Source organism: Scaptodrosophila lebanonensis, unplaced genomic scaffold (genome assembly GCF_003285725.1).
Source record: "Scaptodrosophila lebanonensis strain 11010-0011.00,11010-0021.00 unplaced genomic scaffold, SlebRS2 tig00000118-arrow-arrow-pilon, whole genome shotgun sequence".
Taxonomy (NCBI): domain Eukaryota; kingdom Metazoa; phylum Arthropoda; class Insecta; order Diptera; family Drosophilidae; genus Scaptodrosophila; species Scaptodrosophila lebanonensis.
This window is the reverse complement of record NW_022060578.1, coordinates 1,758,020-1,777,961: the sequence shown is the minus strand read 5'-3', so window position 1 is coordinate 1,777,961 and position 19,942 is coordinate 1,758,020. Positions and strand designations below refer to the sequence as shown.

The 19,942-nt window shown below is 39.3% G+C and overlaps 1 protein-coding gene across 4 annotated transcripts in view; it reads left to right on the top strand.

The window, feature by feature from the left end:
* Window positions 1–19,942, top strand: part of LOC115628455 (dynein heavy chain 5, axonemal) — a 38,872-nt gene that overhangs the window by 3,692 nt on the left and 15,238 nt on the right. For 2 of the 4 annotated variants that reach the window (XM_030524568.1, XM_030524569.1), the window contains exons 6-22: window positions 983–1,193; window positions 1,252–1,589; window positions 3,411–3,941; window positions 3,996–4,115; window positions 4,178–4,334; window positions 4,397–4,451; window positions 5,037–5,170; window positions 6,255–6,412; window positions 6,480–6,776; window positions 6,854–7,292; window positions 8,607–8,806; window positions 8,860–10,734; window positions 10,804–10,976; window positions 12,351–12,506; window positions 13,968–14,178; window positions 18,626–19,012; window positions 19,076–19,661. In XM_030524568.1, the coding sequence (XP_030380428.1) occupies window positions 983–1,193; window positions 1,252–1,589; window positions 3,411–3,941; window positions 3,996–4,115; window positions 4,178–4,334; window positions 4,397–4,451; window positions 5,037–5,170; window positions 6,255–6,412; window positions 6,480–6,776; window positions 6,854–7,292; window positions 8,607–8,806; window positions 8,860–10,734; window positions 10,804–10,976; window positions 12,351–12,506; window positions 13,968–14,178; window positions 18,626–19,012; window positions 19,076–19,661 (6,028 nt within the window). Of the gene's footprint in view, window positions 1–982; window positions 1,194–1,251; window positions 1,590–3,410; window positions 3,942–3,995; window positions 4,116–4,177; window positions 4,335–4,396; window positions 4,452–5,036; window positions 5,171–6,254; window positions 6,413–6,479; window positions 6,793–6,827; window positions 7,293–8,606; window positions 8,807–8,859; window positions 10,735–10,803; window positions 10,977–12,350; window positions 12,507–13,967; window positions 14,179–18,625; window positions 19,013–19,075; window positions 19,662–19,942 lie in introns of all 4 variants that reach the window. The other 2 variants (XM_030524572.1, XM_030524570.1) reach the window with 1 other exon arrangement.

The window sequence follows — 19,942 nt, the reverse complement described above, 5'->3', positions numbered from 1 at the left end:
CCTGATATAGTGTGTAGATCTTGAAAAAGCAAATTATATCCTGATCCATTGGTTGTAGAAGTGATAAGTTAATTTTTGTTATATCACTCAAAAATAATTGATGGTTAATGTACATTTGGCTTTAAATGCATAGCTAGAAGACGGTTATCGCTATTGGTTTTCGAAGAAAAAGGCTAGAAACATGGCTAAAAGTAGGTAGAAAATAGCTCAAAAATGGGTCGATAACAGCTAGAAAACTTGCAACATGGCTATAAAATCCGATATAAATAGCAAGGAAGTCTAGAAAACTCATTATAAATGGTTAGAAAACCCAGCTAAAAATGGATAGAATATGAAGAAAATGACTGGAAACACCGCTATAAATAGTTACAAAACAAGCTAAAAAATTGATAGAAAATCCGCCGTTACTGCTAGTTGCCGATCCAGCATTCAAGAGCCTCAGAAAACGCAGTTCTTTTTCCATTACAAATATATCTTTAGTCCGCCGAAAATCACAAGAAACGAAGACTCCTACAAATCAAGACCTACCAGGTGGGTATAAATAAACAGAGGGTTAATCAACTGCTGCCTTTTACAATAAATAAGGTGCAGCGATTTGTTGGGGATATATGCCAAAGGAAGACCATCAATTATGCTTACATTTCAGATTGTACCGTTAGGCTTATGTTTACATTCATAATTTAAATGTTGTCAGCTGTTCTTCTACTTGCTGTTCACTTTAGTGCGTCTGTTACAGTGCTATTGGTTTCGTTACAGAAAAGGTTGCCGATCCAGCATTTAAAACCCTCACGTAGGAAGTTTTACTTCAATAGGATGTGTTATTCATACTCTTCGGATTAAGGGTATTAAAATATATAATATAGCAAAGCAAGTACAATACATTGTCCACCACAAATAATAGCTATCACTTGCGACAGACTTACCCTCTAGATTCCGTTTTTGAATTTGAATGTAAATAAAAGTTATGCCAACTTTCTTGCAGATCACAAATCAAATGATCGAAACTTGTAAATCGTATATCACCTGCCGGTGCAAGGAGACGATCTGGTCCCAGGATCGCAACTTGATTCGCACCAAATTGAGCAACTGCATCAAGTTGAATCATATATACCATGAAACCTATTACACCGTGCGGGGACAACCCTTTCTACCAGACCAGACACCCTTTGGATTTTCAGAAAATTTCGTTTTCGGTGCGGTACCTGATTGTTTAAATTTAAACTCTAATAGCTAATTATCTGAACTTTTTAGGCAAATTTGATACCTTTTGTGAGCGCTTGTCGAAGATAATAAATATGTTTAATCTGATCGACGACTACAATCACCTCTTTGAGCGACGCCTAGAAGGACTGTTGCTGGGCGAGGCTCTCGAGGAGGCCTCTAACCATTTTGAAGAGGCCAAGAAAGAGGTGACATCTAAGAAGTATGACTATCTGGATCATCGGAATATGGACTTCAACGACGATTTTGACCGCTTCATTAACAAAACTTGTACCCTTAAGGACACAATTGCCATGCTGATTGAAACGAACTTCGAATCTGTTTGGGAAACGCCTCAGTGCATTCGATTTCTTGGGCGCTTCGAAAAGGTGAGCGAATATTACTTGTACTTGTACTATTTATAGCACTTAACTAGGCTGCAAATCGAAAAATTGCACTACATTTTGTAGTCATATCTTTTACTGAAAAGTGTAAGCGTATTTCAATCACTATGCCTCCCATAGCTTTAGAGCTATCGTACGGAGATATTTTACGGGGACTTCTTTTTGACGGACAAATATACAAGTAATATGTCGAGTCCGACCATGCTAAAACGAGTTACTGTACGAAAAGTGTTGTTGGTAATAAATAAATTGGAACCACTCTGCTTTACGGTACGTAATCGTGGATGACCCAATAGGTACAGTAAAAGATCCAAAATGTGGTTTTAAAATCAGGCGGGTGGGTAAATGTTTTTATTTTCATGTTTTAAATATCAAGATATTGAGCTCCAAATGAGTTGTACAGAAGTTCAGTGGTATAGAGATCATTTAATTCCTTAGAGCAACATTTGAAGAATTTCAAAGGACCCTCAGTCTTGTTTACGAAAGTAGAGATGTGAGATGGTCCTATAAAAATGCCAGAGCTAACACTAAGAGCAGTAAAGGTCCAAATGGTTTAGGAAGCACCACCGCTGCATGTAGTTCAAGTCCTCTTCCATGATACAGATGATCTTTCTACGAGAGATAAGCCTTTCATTATCGGCATATATAAGTATGTGAGAATGTGACAAGATAAACGGACAAACGGATAATTCTATATCAACCCGTCTTCTCATACTGATCAATAATATAAATACTTTGTAGGGTCTGTCATGCCTCCGTCTGTGTGTTACATGTATCTCGCACTAAACTAGCATACCCTTTATCTTGGGGTGCAGGGTATTAAAATAAGAACGTGATCTGTCGTCAGTAAAACAATTTTAAATACAAGTGGAAAAACTAAGATCTAACAGATAAACAAACTCGATCTGCCTAGGGTATAGGGGAATGTGGATACCAAGTTTGGTAATCCTCTTGGTCTTTCCAAGGTTTTGCGTTCTTCCAGGCGGATGGACAAACAGGAGCTTGAAAAATATTAAAAGAGAAAGGGAGATTAAGCAAATGGTGGTTAGATTGTCGCGGAAGTCAAGGTTGTATCCCTGAGTCATTGAGGGCCAAGCTTGGACCATTGTGATCCCGTGTGCGCTGTTCCAATAACCGTCTACTCCTGGTATCCCTGCGTCGTCTGCACATATCTAAGATCCAACCAGAAGCCTGGATGAATTTAGATATTGGCTACTTAAAACTGTTGTTTGGTTCTAAGTAAGGCCGGTCACAGTACAGTGGGAGCGTTGCCTCATAACGGCAGTTCCGATTGAATCGTTGGGATAAAACTTAAGTCGTCGTTCCCAGTAATAGCCCTAAGCACAGCCGGGAAAACTCAAAGTACAGTACTAAGGTACTTTGAACTTGAAAGATAAACGTATTGAATGCGTTTTTTTTAAGAAAAATGAACATACAAGGTCTGTGAAGATGATAAATAACATTCTTTAGTGAAATTTCTGCTAAAATAAAACTTCAAAGGCAATAGTTGACATTATCACTAATAAAGTCTTCTATACCCATAGAAAGTGCTAAATACTAATACCAATCTTAGAAATAAATTGGACGCGATCACTCATCAAATCAAAGTTTGGATTTTTATAATATCACTTTAACTATATTTTGTAGCATTAATATTTTAATCTGCGTCTGATTATGATTGTTTTGTGTACTTCTGAGCTTTACTAGAAATTAACTTTAAGATAAAAGAACGCGCCAAGGCACATCACACAAACACATACACTTTTCATATATAATACTTATATTGTATCTGTTATTTCATCACAGGTGAGCGAAAAAATACCTTTGACAAAAATGGACGAGAAGTACATGCGTGTTATGCGCTATGCGGAAAAGGAGGTGGACCGTGTTTTAAAGACGTTCCGGAAGCAGCGGGACGATCCGCCGTTGGCGCGCAACTTCCCGCCTATCGCGGGGCGTATTCATTGGTGTCGGGCCTTGAACTTGCATATGAACGAGCTGGTGGACGCCGTCATGGACCATCCGGTGCTGAACAATTTGCCTATAGCCAGGGATCTGGATGCGCGCTTCAATAATGTGAAGACTGTGTTGCGGGAATATGAAGATGAAATTGTGACTATATGGTTGGACCAGGATGTAAGCGTTGCGGATGCGTGTTTGCTGCAGCCCCTTCTTTGTATGCAGGGGGATCGGCTTTTTGTCAATCTCCACCCCACTATTCCATTGCTTATACGAGAGGCAAAAATGCTGGCAAAGCTGAACATTGAGCTGCCGATTGTTGCGGCGACTCTAATGAGCCGACAGGAGCTCTTCATTACCATTCAAGACTCTTTAAATGTGAGCATGCCACTCCTTTGCTTAGATACTTTATAATACTTCCTTGTCCCACAGAGTCTTGTCAAAATGTTTCTTTCAACTGTCCGAGCTGTGAAACTGGAGGTACGACCATTATTTCTCCCTCAACTGGTTCGTTTGACAGCCATGCTCAATCCGGGACTGCAAAAAATAAACGTAAGTAAATATGGGATTAAACTAGCTAGTTATTTCCTAACCCAATCTGTTCTTTTAACAAGTGGACTAACCACAACTGGACGCAATTCTACGACCGGTGCAAGCAAGCTATTGAAAGCTTTGAAGTTCTGGTGGCCCGAGTTCATGATATTTACTCAAATCGCATACTTAACGTACTCATGTGGATGCAGGACGTATCGCTGCAGATACTACCAGGAGGTTCAGTTATTTATTTTTTCGACACGTTTATAGACTTATCTGATTTGTTCCATGATTCTCAGATGATGAGATTTGGACGGTGGACGAATTTCTGGAAAAGAGTGAAGAGTCATGCAGGTGAATTGATCTTTCTATCAACCAGATCACCCAGATGTTGTGCTTAAACATTTTTCCAGCAACATTGCTTATTGAATCACGGTTCAATGTGCAATAGTGACGTCACAAATAGTCCGCTTTATATTTTAATGCAATAGTTGCGAAGGGTAACGGTAAAGTCTTATAATGGAAAACTAACTCGATTCATTCATTCACAATTAATTTAAATTTAACACATATCGTATGAATATGTAATGCTCCAGTAGCATCAAATATAGTATTCATCGGGATTGCGTCAATGTCTGTTCATTTGAGTCTTAAATTTGAGTTCGAAATTCCAATAATTACGGAAGTTCTGAAATATCACTAATAGCGGGGGAGTGTGAGGGTGCATCAGAAAAAATAGCAAACCTGTCCTTTCTCAGGCTTTTAGCCCTTGAGTGCAGAATATAAAAATATCAAACACGTACTTAGATACTATCGGGGTTGGAAGGACATATTCTAACGATTGGCTCAATAGTCTGGACGACCAAAGAGCCAGGCATTCGTTTTATTTACAAAAATTACAATTAATCGTATTTTGCAAAATTTTACTTTGAAAAACAGAAAAGCTGCTATCGAACTTAATCGTAAGAGCCAGATGGTGTCAGAGGCGGTTGAAGAGATTTTAAGTCTGGTGGACAAAGCCACAGTTGTATTCAAGGAAATAGCTGGGAACGATGTGATTACATTATTTGATGGTGAGTACTACATTTCTGCAGAGGCCTAAAATATTCAAGCTAATAAATAAAATAAATTCATGATGACTGCGTGCTGTCATACTTATTAATTATGCTTCGAGTATAATTATTAATTTAAGTACATAAACAAAAATAAACTAATTAAGGTATATTCTTAAACCATTTTACTGTTAGTCAGAATTATTCCAACTCTTCCAAACAGCTAAATATACAGCCTCATTATGAAATATTTAAAAAATTGAGATGATAAAAGTGAAAAAGCTTAAGTCGACTTAAAAGTAGCCTGTACTTATGTGTAGAAGAATTATAGGATAAAATGAAGAAAATTGATAATAAAAATTTGCTATCAATTATACTATGCGGTCTATGCGTGTCTGTGCCTGTATGTGTTTGTGTGTGAGCAAGTCTGAGCAAGTGTGCAGTACAGAGTTGAGCAAAGCAGCAACAACAACAGCAGTCGTGGGCAAAGCTTGGGAAGAGATGACATATATTGCTATAACTTCCTTTACAAATTACATATCTCGATGAAACTTGACATACGCAATTGCGAAATTTAAAATTCCAAGAATTTTGGGAGTTATGGAAAATGACTAATAGTGGGAAGGTAGAGGAAAGGAGGCCAATTTTTAATACACTTCTACACACAAAGTATTTGTATTATTAGTATTTGTGGGCCAAATTCGGCGTTTCGAGCTCTTACACTGAGATATAGGTGCTCATACGGACGGACAGACAATTAGGGCTAAATAGGCTCGACTTATGCTAATATGAATATAAGTACAATACACATACATATATGTATTGTACTTCATGGGGTCTGCCTTCTTATGTCTGTTAGCTTTATAACTTTTCACAAACCCAATATAGCCTTATATCTTTCAGGTACAGAGCATTAATGCGACAAGGTTATTAATGAATTTGTGAGCTTTTCACACAAAAACCAAACCCCATGCAAACGTATACGTATGCAATATTGTATTCATACTAATTATTAATTAAAATTGAATTAATTTTGGCAATTTGCATATAGCTGAACAAACTGGTCGAAAAACGGATGACGCAACTGGTGGTGCTAATGCAACAGCTGCAGCGGCCAGCAGTTCCGGTGGCGGTGCCGGTGGTGGAGGAGGAGGAGGTGGTGGAGGAGGAGGACAGCAACAGGACTGGAGCATATTATGGTCCTGCTTTGAAAATCCTTTGATACTACTGACAACGACAGACAGCTTGCCGAAAGGAATGCAGGTATGCTGAGCAGAGTGTTGAAAGCCAATCGAAAAGGCAATGCCGCTCTATTCCGTCTTGGTTTCAGGACATGGTGTGTAATGCTGTCGTCGAAATGCGCCGATACTATAGTCGTAAGGTAATCGACGTACTGATTAAGGTAATACGCGCCGCATTGGACACAATTCGACGCCGCTTCATAGCCGACGAGAACGAAACAGCTACAAAGAAGCCGATTTTCGCACTCCATGCCAGTTTGCAGATCCCGAACGTCCTAATAAAGCCCAACTTGGACGAGCTGCAAGAAATTTTGGTAACAGCGGGCAAGAATATAACGGGAATTGCCAAGGGTGTGGCTCAATGGTCCAGCGGCAAAGATCCACCAGTGCGTAATCCATTTGGCATTTCAATATCTATATACTTGTATAACCAATAGCCATTAAAATATCATTCCATCTACAGCAAGTCTCCATGACGGTGCAACCGCGCACTGGGCGGAACCACAATGAGGGTAACAACAAGAATCGTAGGCGTAAGATCTATTGCCTAGCGTCGGAGGAGAAGCCACAGATGCCGCACATGCTCAAGTCGTTTTATTCGGCTATTATGGACAACAAAGAGGTGGCCAAAGCCTTCAACCAGTTGTCGAGCTGCACCAAAAACATCAAGCCCGATATGCAAACATATATCAAGCGCTGGAAACCATACCATTTCCTGTGGAAAAACGATCGCACAACGCGACAACTAATGGACTTCGGGCTGCAGGAATTTGAATCTACACTGCGTTGTCTCTCTGATTTGGATACAAACCTACTGATGGAGCCGGACGTGGAAATTTTTGGCCAGTGCATTGCTGTGTACAATGAAAGGCTCAAGTATGGTTTGGCGATCGAAATAAAATGTAAGTGAACGTTGTGTAAGTACGGATGGACGAGTATGTACCTCCTAGCAGGTCTCATTTCCATCAGCTCCCTACCCCATGTACCCATATAAAATGGTATGTATATACGTAATCATAAGCATAATTATCGTTGTCAGAGCAATTCACTTCTAGAATTAAAAGGTGTATAATTTGACAACAGAATTTGGTTCTGGTTTCCTCTCATGCGGCGCCTGCATCCATTTGATCCTACAATTTAGGACTATTCATGTTAACGTTAAGAATGAGCATGCCTAGCTTGCCTCCGAAATTTTTCTGAATTACTTGTGTAGCGTTGTTAGCTCAGGAAAAGGTTGAACCTAATAAACAACAATTTTAACAAAACATAAACCGACTTCAAACAATTCTACAAGTAACTCAAATTAATATGCGCTAAAAAGTAAACAAATAATTGTGTATTCTTCTACAATATTGTAGGTAGAATTATTGATATTTTTGGAGTCGGTGTCAGCCAAGGAAACACTACAATATACCTAGCAATAATAATATGAGAATACTTTAAGAAATATTTTTATCCCCTGTACCCGCAGGGTTAAAAGGGTATATTAGGTTTGTGCAGCATTGCGAGAGAAATCGATCTAGAAATGTCCGTCCGTCTGCCCGTCCGTCTGTCTGGATGAACGCAAGGATCACAGAAACTATAAAAGCTGGAACAACCAAAGTTGGTATGCATATTCTCCTAGGTCCGAGAAAGGACGAGTTTATTTTATTTTTTGAATTTCCCTCCCTTCCCCGCGATACAGAATTTCGTCAATACCGACCACATTTCAAAAGCTACCCTAACCAAACTTGGCACACATAATTTATACATAATAATAATAACAATAATCCATAATAATTGTTTCAAATTTCATCTAAATCGGTTAATTCGTTGCTTATCATACCAAAAATACTGTTAGGTCCTCTGCCGTGCTGGTAATGGGCTAGGATGGGCAATGGGTAGGGTTTATTATTTATTTTTAACTAAGAATCACGCCTAAAGAATTTAAATAGATGGTAGAAAGGGCCGTGAAAGCACGCAGCCGGAAATAAAAAAAAATACTTATAATAGAGGTACGTATCGAAAACTTTCGAACATTTTAAGAGTTAACCGATTGGAACTAATTGGGAAATCTGCAGCTGCTTGCCACCCTAATCCCGCCCGATCCAGCTTACAGTCAGTCACTTATTCTTTGTATACGATAACGAACACTGCTCCATAAAAAGCAAAATGATAAATACGTGATTTTTAAAAAAGTGTACAAGTCTTTTGTTTATTAAATTATTATTTTGCAGCATGCAATCACAAAATCGGACAGGCAATGAAGAAGAAGTATAAGAAGGAAATGGATTACGTCTATGCTGTCATAAACGAAATGGATCGTAAGCTGGATAGACCCATACGAGACCTGGACGATGTGCGTATGATAATGGAAACACTGGGAAAAATTCGCGAGCAAGAGGTTGATATGGAGTTACGGATTGATCCAATAGAAGTGAGTAAACATAATTAGGCAGGTATAGTTTAAATTAAATTGTACCTTTGCAGGAAGCTTTTAATATCCTCACGCGTTACGAAGTACAAGTCGATCGGGAACAATTCGACTTGGTGGATAATCTACGGATCACTTTCCAGAACCTGCTAGCTTGCGCCCTGAAGGCTCAAGTGAAACTACTGGAAATGCAACCGGCTTTCCAGGATGATTTGCGCACTAACTTGGACAATTTCAAGCTGGACAAAATATCCTACGTGACGGAGTATCGTACTGCAGGCCCCATGCAGGCCGGTTTGACACCACGGGAGGCCTCCGATCGGTTGATACTTTTCCAGAATCGTTTTGAAGGAATGTGGCGTCGCTTACAGACTTATCAAAGTGGCGAGGAACTCTTCGGTCTACCTCAAACAGACTATCCAGAGCTAGGTCAAATACGAAAAGAACTTAATTTGCTGCAAAAACTGTACAAGCTCTACAATGACGTGATTGATCGTGTCAGCAGCTACTATGATATTCCGTGGAGCGAAGTCGACATCGAAGAAATAAACAACGAGTTAATGGAGTTCCAAAACCGTTGTCGCAAACTACCGAAGGGCCTTAAAGAGTGGCCCGCTTTCCATGCTCTGAAGAAGACCATCGACGATTTTAACGATATGTGCCCCCTGTTGGAGTTGATGGCGAATAAAGCCATGAAACCACGCCATTGGCAAAGGATCATGGATGTTACTCGCTACATCTTCGAGTTCGACTCGGAGGGTTTCTCGCTTAAGAACATATTGGAGGCGCCGCTATTGAAGCATAAGGAGGACATCGAAGACATTTGCATAAGCGCGATGAAAGAGAAGGATATAGAGGCCAAGTTAAAGCAAGTGACAAACGAGTGGTCAGTCCACGAATTACAATTCATGAGCTTCAATAATCGTGGAGAGCTCTTATTGCGGGGCGACACCACTGCCGAAACGATCGGACAGCTGGAGGACAGCCTAATGGTACTTGGCTCTCTGCTTTCCAACCGATACAATGCACCGTTCCGCAAGCAGATACAACAGTGGGTTTACGATCTGTCCAACTCCAATGAAATACTAGAGCGGTGGCTTCTGGTGCAAAATATGTGGGTGTATCTGGAAGCCGTGTTTGTGGGTGGCGATATTGCGAAGCAACTGCCGAAGGAGGCGAAAAGGTTTTCGAAAATTGACAAGTCTTGGCAAAAGATAATGCAACGGGCGCATGAGACGCCGGGAGTGGTTGCTTGCTGTGTGGGTGACGACTTGCTAAAGCAATTGCTTCCCCATTTGCAAGAGCAGCTGGAGATATGTCAGAAATCCTTGAGTGGATACCTAGAACGCAAGCGCATGATGTTTCCACGCTTCTTCTTCGTGTCAGATCCAGCTCTACTCGAGATACTGGGCCAAGCTTCCGATTCGCACACCATACAAAATCACTTGCTCTCGATCTTCGATAATACGCGACACGTTAAGTTCCACGATATTGAGTATAATAAAATGATGGCGATTATATCGAGTGAGGGCGAAATGATTCAGTTAGACCGAGCGATCCGAGCTGAGGGTTCTGTCGAGACATGGCTAACTCAATTGCTGGTCACAGCACAGCAGTCACTGCATTCGATCATTCGTACCGCATATGCGACAATAAACGATCCAAATTTCACGCTATTGGGTTTTCTGGAAAAGGTTCCAGCTCAAATCGGGTTATTGGGTATACAAATGGTTTGGACGCGCGATGCAGAAATGGCGCTGATGCAGGCCAGGCATGAGAGGAAGGTCATGTCTGAGACAAACAATAAGTTTTTAGAAATGCTTAATACGCTTATAGATCAGACAACGCGGAATCTAACAAAAATGGAGCGAACGAATTTCGAAACCTTGATCACGATTCATGTCCACCAGCGCGATATTTTCGATATTTTGGTAAGTCCTCCCTCTTGTTTTGAATATGCTCGCATGGGCTTGGGTTCGATTTGTTTTTTTAACTTTCAGTGCCGCATGAACATCAAGTCGGCAAACGATTTCGAATGGCTGAAGCAGTGTCGTTTTTACTTCAAGGAAGATTTAGATAAGACTTGGATTTCCGTAACGGATGTTACGTTCACCTACCAAAATGAGTATCTGGGATGTACAGACCGTTTGGTCATCACACCTTTAACAGATCGGTGAGTGGATTATTGATACACTCGCACTCACTAAAAAATCCGACAGTAATTTAGTTAACATTAAACAAAAAAAATGATTCTTTTTTTAGTTTATTCATTCCCTATAATATAATGATTAATTTTGAGTTTTACTTTACAACTTTACTAATATTCATTATTTTTTAGCAAAAAAAAAACTAAATAATAAATTATAATAAATAAAAAAAAAAAATTTGAGAGAATGAAAATTAAAAATTTTAAATCATGGTGTAAATGCATAGATAATACTAAGAAATGATATTGGAAAATTCCTCGCTTTTTCAAAGTTACTAATGTTGAATGATTTTTTTGTTAAAAAAAAAAAACACTATTCGCTATCCCTGATTTAAAACGTAGCTTAAGTGTAAACAAGAGAGAACGCTACAGTCGAGCAAGCCCGACAGTGTAATACCCTGTACCCAGGTAAATTTCCGACACTGAGGTTTATGCTCCCATAGCAGCAGCAAAAAGAGGAAGAAGAAGAGCGAACTTGTTGCTGCAGTTTGGGGGGTTGTACTGGCGAAAATTTGTTTTGCTAATAACTTTTCTTAGAATTGACCGAATTGAATAAAACAAACAACAGTAGACAATTATATATAAATTATGTGTGCAAAGTTTGGTTTAGGTAGCATTTAAAATGTGGACGCTATTGACGAAATTCTGTAGCGGGGGAAGGGGGGGAAAATTCCAAAAAATAAAATAAACTCGTCCTTTCTCGGACCTAGGAGAATCTGGATGCCAACTTTGGTTATTCTAGCTTTTATAGTTTCTGAGATCCTCGCGTTCATCCAGACGGACAGACGGACGGACGGACGGACATGTCTAGATCGATTTCTCTCGTCATGCTGATTCAGAATATATATACTTTATGGGGTCGGAGATGCTTCCTTCTGCATGTTACATACTTTGCACAAACCTAATATACCCTTTTTACCCTACGGGTACAGGGTATAAAAAGGCGATTATGGGAAAATAATTTGCAAGCCCAACGAGCTGCAAAACAATCGGCTTGCTACAGGGAAATGCGTTCCGCCCGACTAAATTGCTGCAAAGAGAGGATAAATTGGTCGGCTGATGATTGGGCCAAAATAAACTTAATTGGTCCAGTTTCGGGAGTAATGGTGTGTTGAAATTGAATCTCGTTGTTTAATGTACAAAAACAAACTTAACGAGTGGAAAAACTAATGTCGACGGCCCTGACTTTGAAATGCTCTGCACATTAATGGACCCTAATGCTTTTTTAATACTACCATTTAGTCTGGGTACAAATATTTGATCTACAATATACAAGTACATATGTAGTTAAACTTTCGTTTGTTGTTGGTTTTCTCATCAATGTGCTTGTTTAATCCACAGCTGCTATATAACTCTGGCCCAGGCCTTAACACTGAGTATGGGGGGTGCGCCATGTGGCCCTGCTGGCACTGGAAAAACAGAAACAGTCAAAGACATGGGGAAAACGTTGGCTAAATACGTTGTTGTATTTAATTGCTCCGATCAAATGGATTACAGGTAATTATAATTTTGGTATTCATTATTATATTATACCCTGCAGGTTTGTGCGAGTGTATATGTATGTAACACACAGAATGACTCGCGGCAGACTCCACTAAATATTTATATTCAACATGACAAGACGAGTCGATTTAGAAATGTCAATTTCTCCGTATAAAAGGACAAATTTTTTTTATCTATTAGTGATTTTTCATAACTCCCGTATTTTTAGGAATTTTCAACTCAAATTTGACAATTACATCCATTTAGGGATTACGAGTCTTAGCTCAAAGGATGCACCGTGTTTAACCATCGTGTCCAACAGATAGATTGGCCTGTATGACGAGGATTTCGTAGGGGGTTGTTGGCCAGGCTCTGGCGAGAGAATTATCTCCAGTTTCCAGTTTTTCTTTGACGAAGGGCAAAGAGTGGTCCACCGCTTCCAGACTGTACTTCATTTGTTGTTTTACCTCTGGGAACGAGAGGACCTCGAAAATAACACGGGTTTCGAGCCTGTTTTCTTTCCAAAGGCTCCCTCGGGCACCGCAAGGCAATCCTCTCCCTCCATAAGAACTGGTACTGGGCCCTGATATCCTCAAAAGCTGTTATGAAAACACATCACGGCTCCAGGAGGTGGATAGGAAAAGTGCGCTACTGACAAAGGTCAAGTCCACGACTGATCCAAGACCAGGTCATTTTCATCTTCGAGACAGAATTTAATAATGGGATGTCAAGCTTCGCAAAGGTGTTCTAAGTGTTCTGCCTTAAGCATTCATTGCGGCACCTAACAGATCCTAAGCACTAAGCAGACCAGGATCGCGGAAACTTGCTTAGAGGAAAGCTCATCAAAATACACCCTCAGATGGTTGGTGCTGTTTGCTATTGCTCGTTTGATAGGGCGGATAGCGGCAATCCCGTCCCAGAGTGGTTACCAGGGCATATATGTGGCTTGTACACCTCAAAATTATAGATACACGTATGATCTAAGACATTCAAGCCCTATTAGCAGCTGGGAAATGTCCTTTATGTTTCCTTTGTTTTCCTTAGTTGTGGTCTTAGAACAATCTGGATACCAAGTTTGGTTCTTCTGGCACTTACACTATTTGAACTTTTGGGGTTCAGACGAATGGACAGACAGACGGACATTTCTATATCGAATTGTCTTGTCATACATATGGGCATTTCCTTCTTGGGGCCTCATTCTGTGTGTTACATGTACACTCACACTAAACTAGTAACCCTTTGGGTACAGGATATCAAAAGGTTCGTAAATGTAATGATGAATTTGGAAAAACCATAAATATATATGAAATTGTATAGCTCGATTTGAACCTTTTTTGCAAGGTATTACTTTTACCAGCAGATTAAAAATAATTCCAAGAGATAAGTTATATTAACAATAACTAAAGAGGCTCGTATAGCACTTATAACGATTCCAAAAACTTTAATGGATTCCATTTTCATTTTATGATTTTGTAGAGGTCTTGGTCGTATCTATAAGGGACTTGCCCAATCAGGAAGTTGGGGCTGCTTCGACGAGTTCAACCGCATTGAGTTGCCGGTTCTGTCAGTCGCCGCTCAGCAAGTGGCCGTCGTACTTACTGCTAAGAAGGAGAAGAAGAAAACGTTCCTTTTTACCGATGGAGATACTATTGAGATGAATCCTGAATTTGGAATTTTTATAACGATGGTGAGTGCATTTGCTTATGAAATACCTGAGACTTGCGAACAGGGAACAAGTGTTAGTGACAAAATGCATACATTTTGGGCTTTTGCGCAAGAACTTCCTCCTTTTCCCCACCCCCATGCTTTTAGTGATTTCCCATAACTCCCTTAGTTCTTTGAATTTTTTGATCAAGCCGGAAGTAAATACCAAACTTGATTAAAAAATTCAAAGAATTATGGGAGGTATGTGTTTAATCGTGATAGCCCTATTTGATAGCAACCTATAGCCATAATGTAAAATCTGCCGAAGCTCTGCCAGCAGCTATGTATTGCACACATATACTATACAAACTCACATACAGCCATCGGGTGTCCCGACTTTGAAATACTCTGTACATATGTTTAGAATAATTTTGGAAATTAAAAAAATTAAGAAAATTAAAAACGCCTCCTTCTGGCTGTTACATTTTCCACCTCCCGCAAACCTAATATACTCTGAACACAATTACACCTAATTCGGTATTTACACGATACACAAGAAAGTAATGCTAAAGTCGAGCAGGCTCAACTCTTAAATACCCTGTACCACCCCACCAAAAAAAAAAAAAAATATTAATAAATTTAATTAATTAATTAAATTACATTTACATTAGAATCGTGTCCATTCGTGTTGGTGTACTTGTACATATGTATGTATGTGTGCATTGGGCCTGGTTATATGGCTATAACTTTCTTTCTAATCACCCTATCATAATGAATAATGGTATACGGATATATAATCACTAACTGGATATATAGTTTGGTTATTCCAAGCTTGGTTATTCTAGCTCTTATACTTTCTGGGATCCTTGCGATCATACAGACAGACGAACATGGCTATATCGACTCGGCTTGTTATGCTGATCAAGAATATACATATATACTTTGTGGGGTCTTCCACGCCTCCTTCTGTTGTTCCATGTACACTCGCACAAAACTAACAAGATAGAACGCTACAGTCGAGCAAGTCCGACAGTGTAATACCCTGTACCCAGGTAAACTTCCGTTACTGAGTTATATGCGCCCATAGCAGCAGCAAAAAAAGGAAGAAGAAGAGCGAACTTGTTGCTGCAGTTTGGGGGGTTGTACTGGCGAGAATTTGTTTTGCTAATAACTTTTCTTAAATTTGACCGAATTAAATAAAATTTTAAAAAACAGTAGATAATTATATATATAATATAATTATGTGTGCAAAGTTTGGTTTAGGTAACATTTGAAATGTGGACGCTATTGACGAAATTCTGTAGCGGGCGAAAAATAAAAAAAATAAAATAAACTCGTCCTTTCTCGGACCTAGGAGAATCTGGATGCCAACTTTGGTTATTCTAGCTTTTATAGTTTCTGAGATCCTTGCGTTCATCCAGACGGACGGACAGACGGACGGACGGACAGACGGACGGACGGACGGACGGACGGACGGACGGACGGACGGACATGTCTAGATCAATTTCTCTCGTCATGCTGATTCAGAATATATATACTTTATGGGGTCGGAGATGCTTCCTTCTGTATGTTACATACTTTGCACAAACCTAATATACCCTTTTTACCCTACGGGTACAGGGTATAAAAAGTCGTGTAAAAAAAAGATATTAATATGCAAAATGAATTGTGCTAAATGGAATAAGGTCGAGTAATCATATATAAAATTTCTAGTTTTCAAACCGTGTTAAATTAAAACCGTGTAAAAAAGAACCGTGTAAAAACAGAATTGGGTGTACATCTATATTGATTAAATTAATTTGATTTAGAACAGTTTTTACATGCTGTTTAAGAGTTGGGCCTGCTCGACTCCCGCATTCCATTCTAAGTATATACATACATATATGCAAATTAAACTAATCGACCATATCTGTCATTACCAAACCGTTATGCATAACAGAGTCTGGATTCTGGACAAATACATATACTCGTATATACATACATCATTAATTTATAGATGAGCGCGCTCTTGGACACAACGATGTACTCGATACAAAATATTTGTCTTAATTAAATTTTTAAACGGTTGGTTTTCGCCACTAATTACGGTACTTATCGTGGCCCATTTAGTCGCCCAATAAATTATTATTTATGAATGCACACAATTTTCTTTTGAGAACAGAACGATCATAGCCATGAAGCTCGCCGCTCCGTTTTTATTTTTGCTGACCGTGGTCCTCGTTAAGAGCTATTCACGATTTACGAACATTAAGTGCAAGAACCTTGACCCGTCGTTCTCGAACTTTTCAAAGTGCGATCTTAAGGTCTTGGGTCGTGGCATTGTGGGATTGAATATGCAAATCGATTTGCTTAAATCCCCTATTTCAAACATTTTGGTAAGCACTGAAAATTAGAGAGGCGAATTTTGTTTAATAATAGTTTCCATGCTTTTGAAGGTTAACTTTAGCATTATGAAAAAATTAAATGGTTACCGTCCATTTTTGTATAATTTTACATTTGACTTCTGCGACTACCAAAAACGTAAAAACAGTTATCCGCTTTTTAGAATCATTCATATCTGTATTTTGAACGTATCGAATTTTGATCATACATGCCCCTATGACGTAAGTTCGCATTGAGTTTAATTATATGGAAACATAACCCCTCTTTTTTCCCAACAGCACAGCATCATCATCGACAATTTTGTAATTAAGGACGATATGTTCAAGTTGACGCCATATCCCAGCGGTTCATATCTTTATCAAATTACCATGATTGTCTATAATACTTGGCGCGCCGTGGTGTATATTTATTTTGATGTGAATGATGTGTAACACTTTATTACTAATTATAAGTGTACAACAAATTAAAGCGCAAAATTCAAAACGACCTTAAAAGTTATCTTCTAACAAGTTTGTCCTGTTTGCCCATCAACGGGGATGGAGATGCTTACTTCTGCCTGTTACTTACTTGTACTTTGCACAAACCTAATACACTTTTACCCTTTTTGCCTTCCGAGGCCAGGGTATCAAAAACTAAATACTCTGTTTTTTGATTGTTTATTTTTTACTCGAGGCCTGAAATATTCGTGTTTTTCAGTGGAAATTTGAGACTTTCGTGTCTATGTACATATTCAAGGTGCGTTCCAAAGTAAACAGGACTCTTTGAATCTAGCACCCCCTGGTGGCGCTATCTATATGTCGACTGGTGCGTTAGAATCTGCTATCTTTATCGATTGTCCAGTGAGAATTTCATGACATTTCATCGATTGGAAGTGAAGTTATTGCGTTTTAAGTGTCAGTATGTTTTTGTTATCGGTGCGAAAATGAGCTTCGAACAAAGAGCCAACATTAAATTTTGTTTTAAAATTGGTAAAACTTCTACCGAAACGTTTCAATTGCTGGAACAAGTTTATGGCGATGATTGCCTATCCCGTAGCAGAGTGCACGAGTGTTTTCAACGTTTTCAAAGGGGTCGTGAGCACATAATCAATCGAAATTCGCGATCACCGAAAGTTCCATCGAAACTGTGCGTCAGTTCATCAAAAATCAGCCGAAATCATCATTGAAATTGATGGAAATGGAATTAAACATCTCCGAAACATCGATTTATCACATTTTGACCGAACATTTGGGCTTACGAAAGGTGTGTGCACGGTTTGTTCCGCACAAATTGACTGACGACCAAAAATTGCTCTCATCGATCGACGCTGGTGACCGATTATTTGACCAAAAATCACATTTTAACCATTAACCACTCGCCGTATTCACCTGATATGGCACCGTATGACTTTTACCTTTTCGGAAAAATGCATTTGCCCATGAAAGGAAAGCGTTATGCAGACGTAGAGGCCATTCAAAAGGCTTGCACCGGCATACTGGCGGCCATACCGGCCAACGAGCTAAAACACTCGTCCGACATGCTTTTGGATCGTGCAAAAAGCTGTATTTAAGCAGAAGGAGACTATTTTGAATAAAATAAATTGAATTTGCCGAAAAAACCATTTGTTCTGTTTTTTTTAAAAAGTCCTGTTTACTTTGGAACACACCTTGTATTTTAGAAGCTTCAACTTCATCCTCAGCTTAGAGCCAAAAAGCTAAATTTATTTAAGTGCATTTTGTTATCATTGCCGTTACATTCTGCGAATATTATTATATTCATTGTTGCATTGTCCCAGATTTTGTAAACATTATGCATTATAGTTTTGGGACCAGCCCTATAATTTACAACCGGTTCCAGAGCAATTTGTTTGATTAGGCAAGTATTTGCAATGAGTTGGTTGAACAGTTTTCTTATGCGGGGTTGAGTAATTATATTTTTTTTTTTGGGAAGCGGGTTCTGTTTTTTAAAGATTTTAATTCTAAAACTGAGCAATTCTTTTTATGCAAAACTTAAATTAGTAATTTATAATTGTTAAGGTTTTAAAATCGGGGTTTATTGTAAATATGTAAACACCTTATGCTGTTACTTCCATATATATAACAACTATTTTAATTATTCATTGTACACAGAATCCAGGATATGCTGGTCGAAAGGAGCTACCAGAAAATTTGAAAATACAATTTCGCACGGTTGCCATGATGGTTCCGGACAGGCAAATCATTATACGGGTGAAGCTGGCCTCGTGTGGCTTTCTTGAGAATATCACGCTAGCCCGAAAGTTTTACACACTTTACAAATTGTGCGAGGAGCAATTAACCAAACAGGTGCATTATGATTTCGGACTTCGTAATATACTTTCTGTGCTGCGAACTTTAGGAGCCGCCAAGCGAAGAAACTCGAAGGATAGTGAGAGTACGATTGTAATGCGCGTCCTGCGAGACATGAATCTCTCCAAGCTGATTGATGACGATGAGCCACTTTTTATGTCGCTAGTGTCGGACTTGTTTCCAAATCAGGTTATATCGGACATATCGTAGTATATGTGGTTCATGCAACAAAGTCTCTTTAATTTATTCCAGACTCTTGAGAAAACCAACTACCACGAGCTAGAAGCAGCAATTTTGCACCAAACAAATGAATCTAGCCTGGTCTATCATCCTCCATGGGTTCTGAAACTAATCCAGCTGTACGAAACGCAAAACGTTCGCCACGGCATAATGACGCTGGGGCCGACTGGTGCAGGAAAAACCACTTGTATTCAAACACTTATGAAGGCAATGACCCAGATGGGTGATATCCATCGTGAGATGCGCATGAATCCGAAAGCAATAACAGCTGCACAGATGTTTGGCCGCCTGGATGTGGCCACTAATGACTGGACTGATGGTATTTTTTCAGCTCTTTGGAGAAAAACTCTCAAAGTTAAGAATGGCGAGCATGTCTGGCTGGTCCTGGACGGACCGGTGGACAGTATCTGGATAGAAAACTTGAACTCAGTTTTAGATGACAACAAGACGCTCACCTTGGCAAATGGAGATCGTCTGACTATGGCTCCAACTGTGAAAATCATTTTCGAGCCGCACAATATAGATAATGCCTCGCCGGCGACTGTTTCACGCAATGGAATGGTTTATATGAGCTCTTCGGGTCTAGACTCACGGCCAAGTAAGGAACAAGCAAGCTGTTATACCCTGTACCCGAACAGTCAAAGTAAACAGGCATATTACTTGTAGATGTAGAGTATGTAACAAATGTTATATATTCTAATCTTAATCCGTCTGTCTGGGTGAAAGCCTAGATTTCGGAAACGGCTGAGTCTACATAGACCATTTCATATAAAACAACATATATTCAATACTAGAGGAAGCTTGTTTTGGGTACAGGGTATTGTACTGTCGAGCTGGCTGGACTGTTACATTCCATCTAGTTTTAATCTCCATTTTATG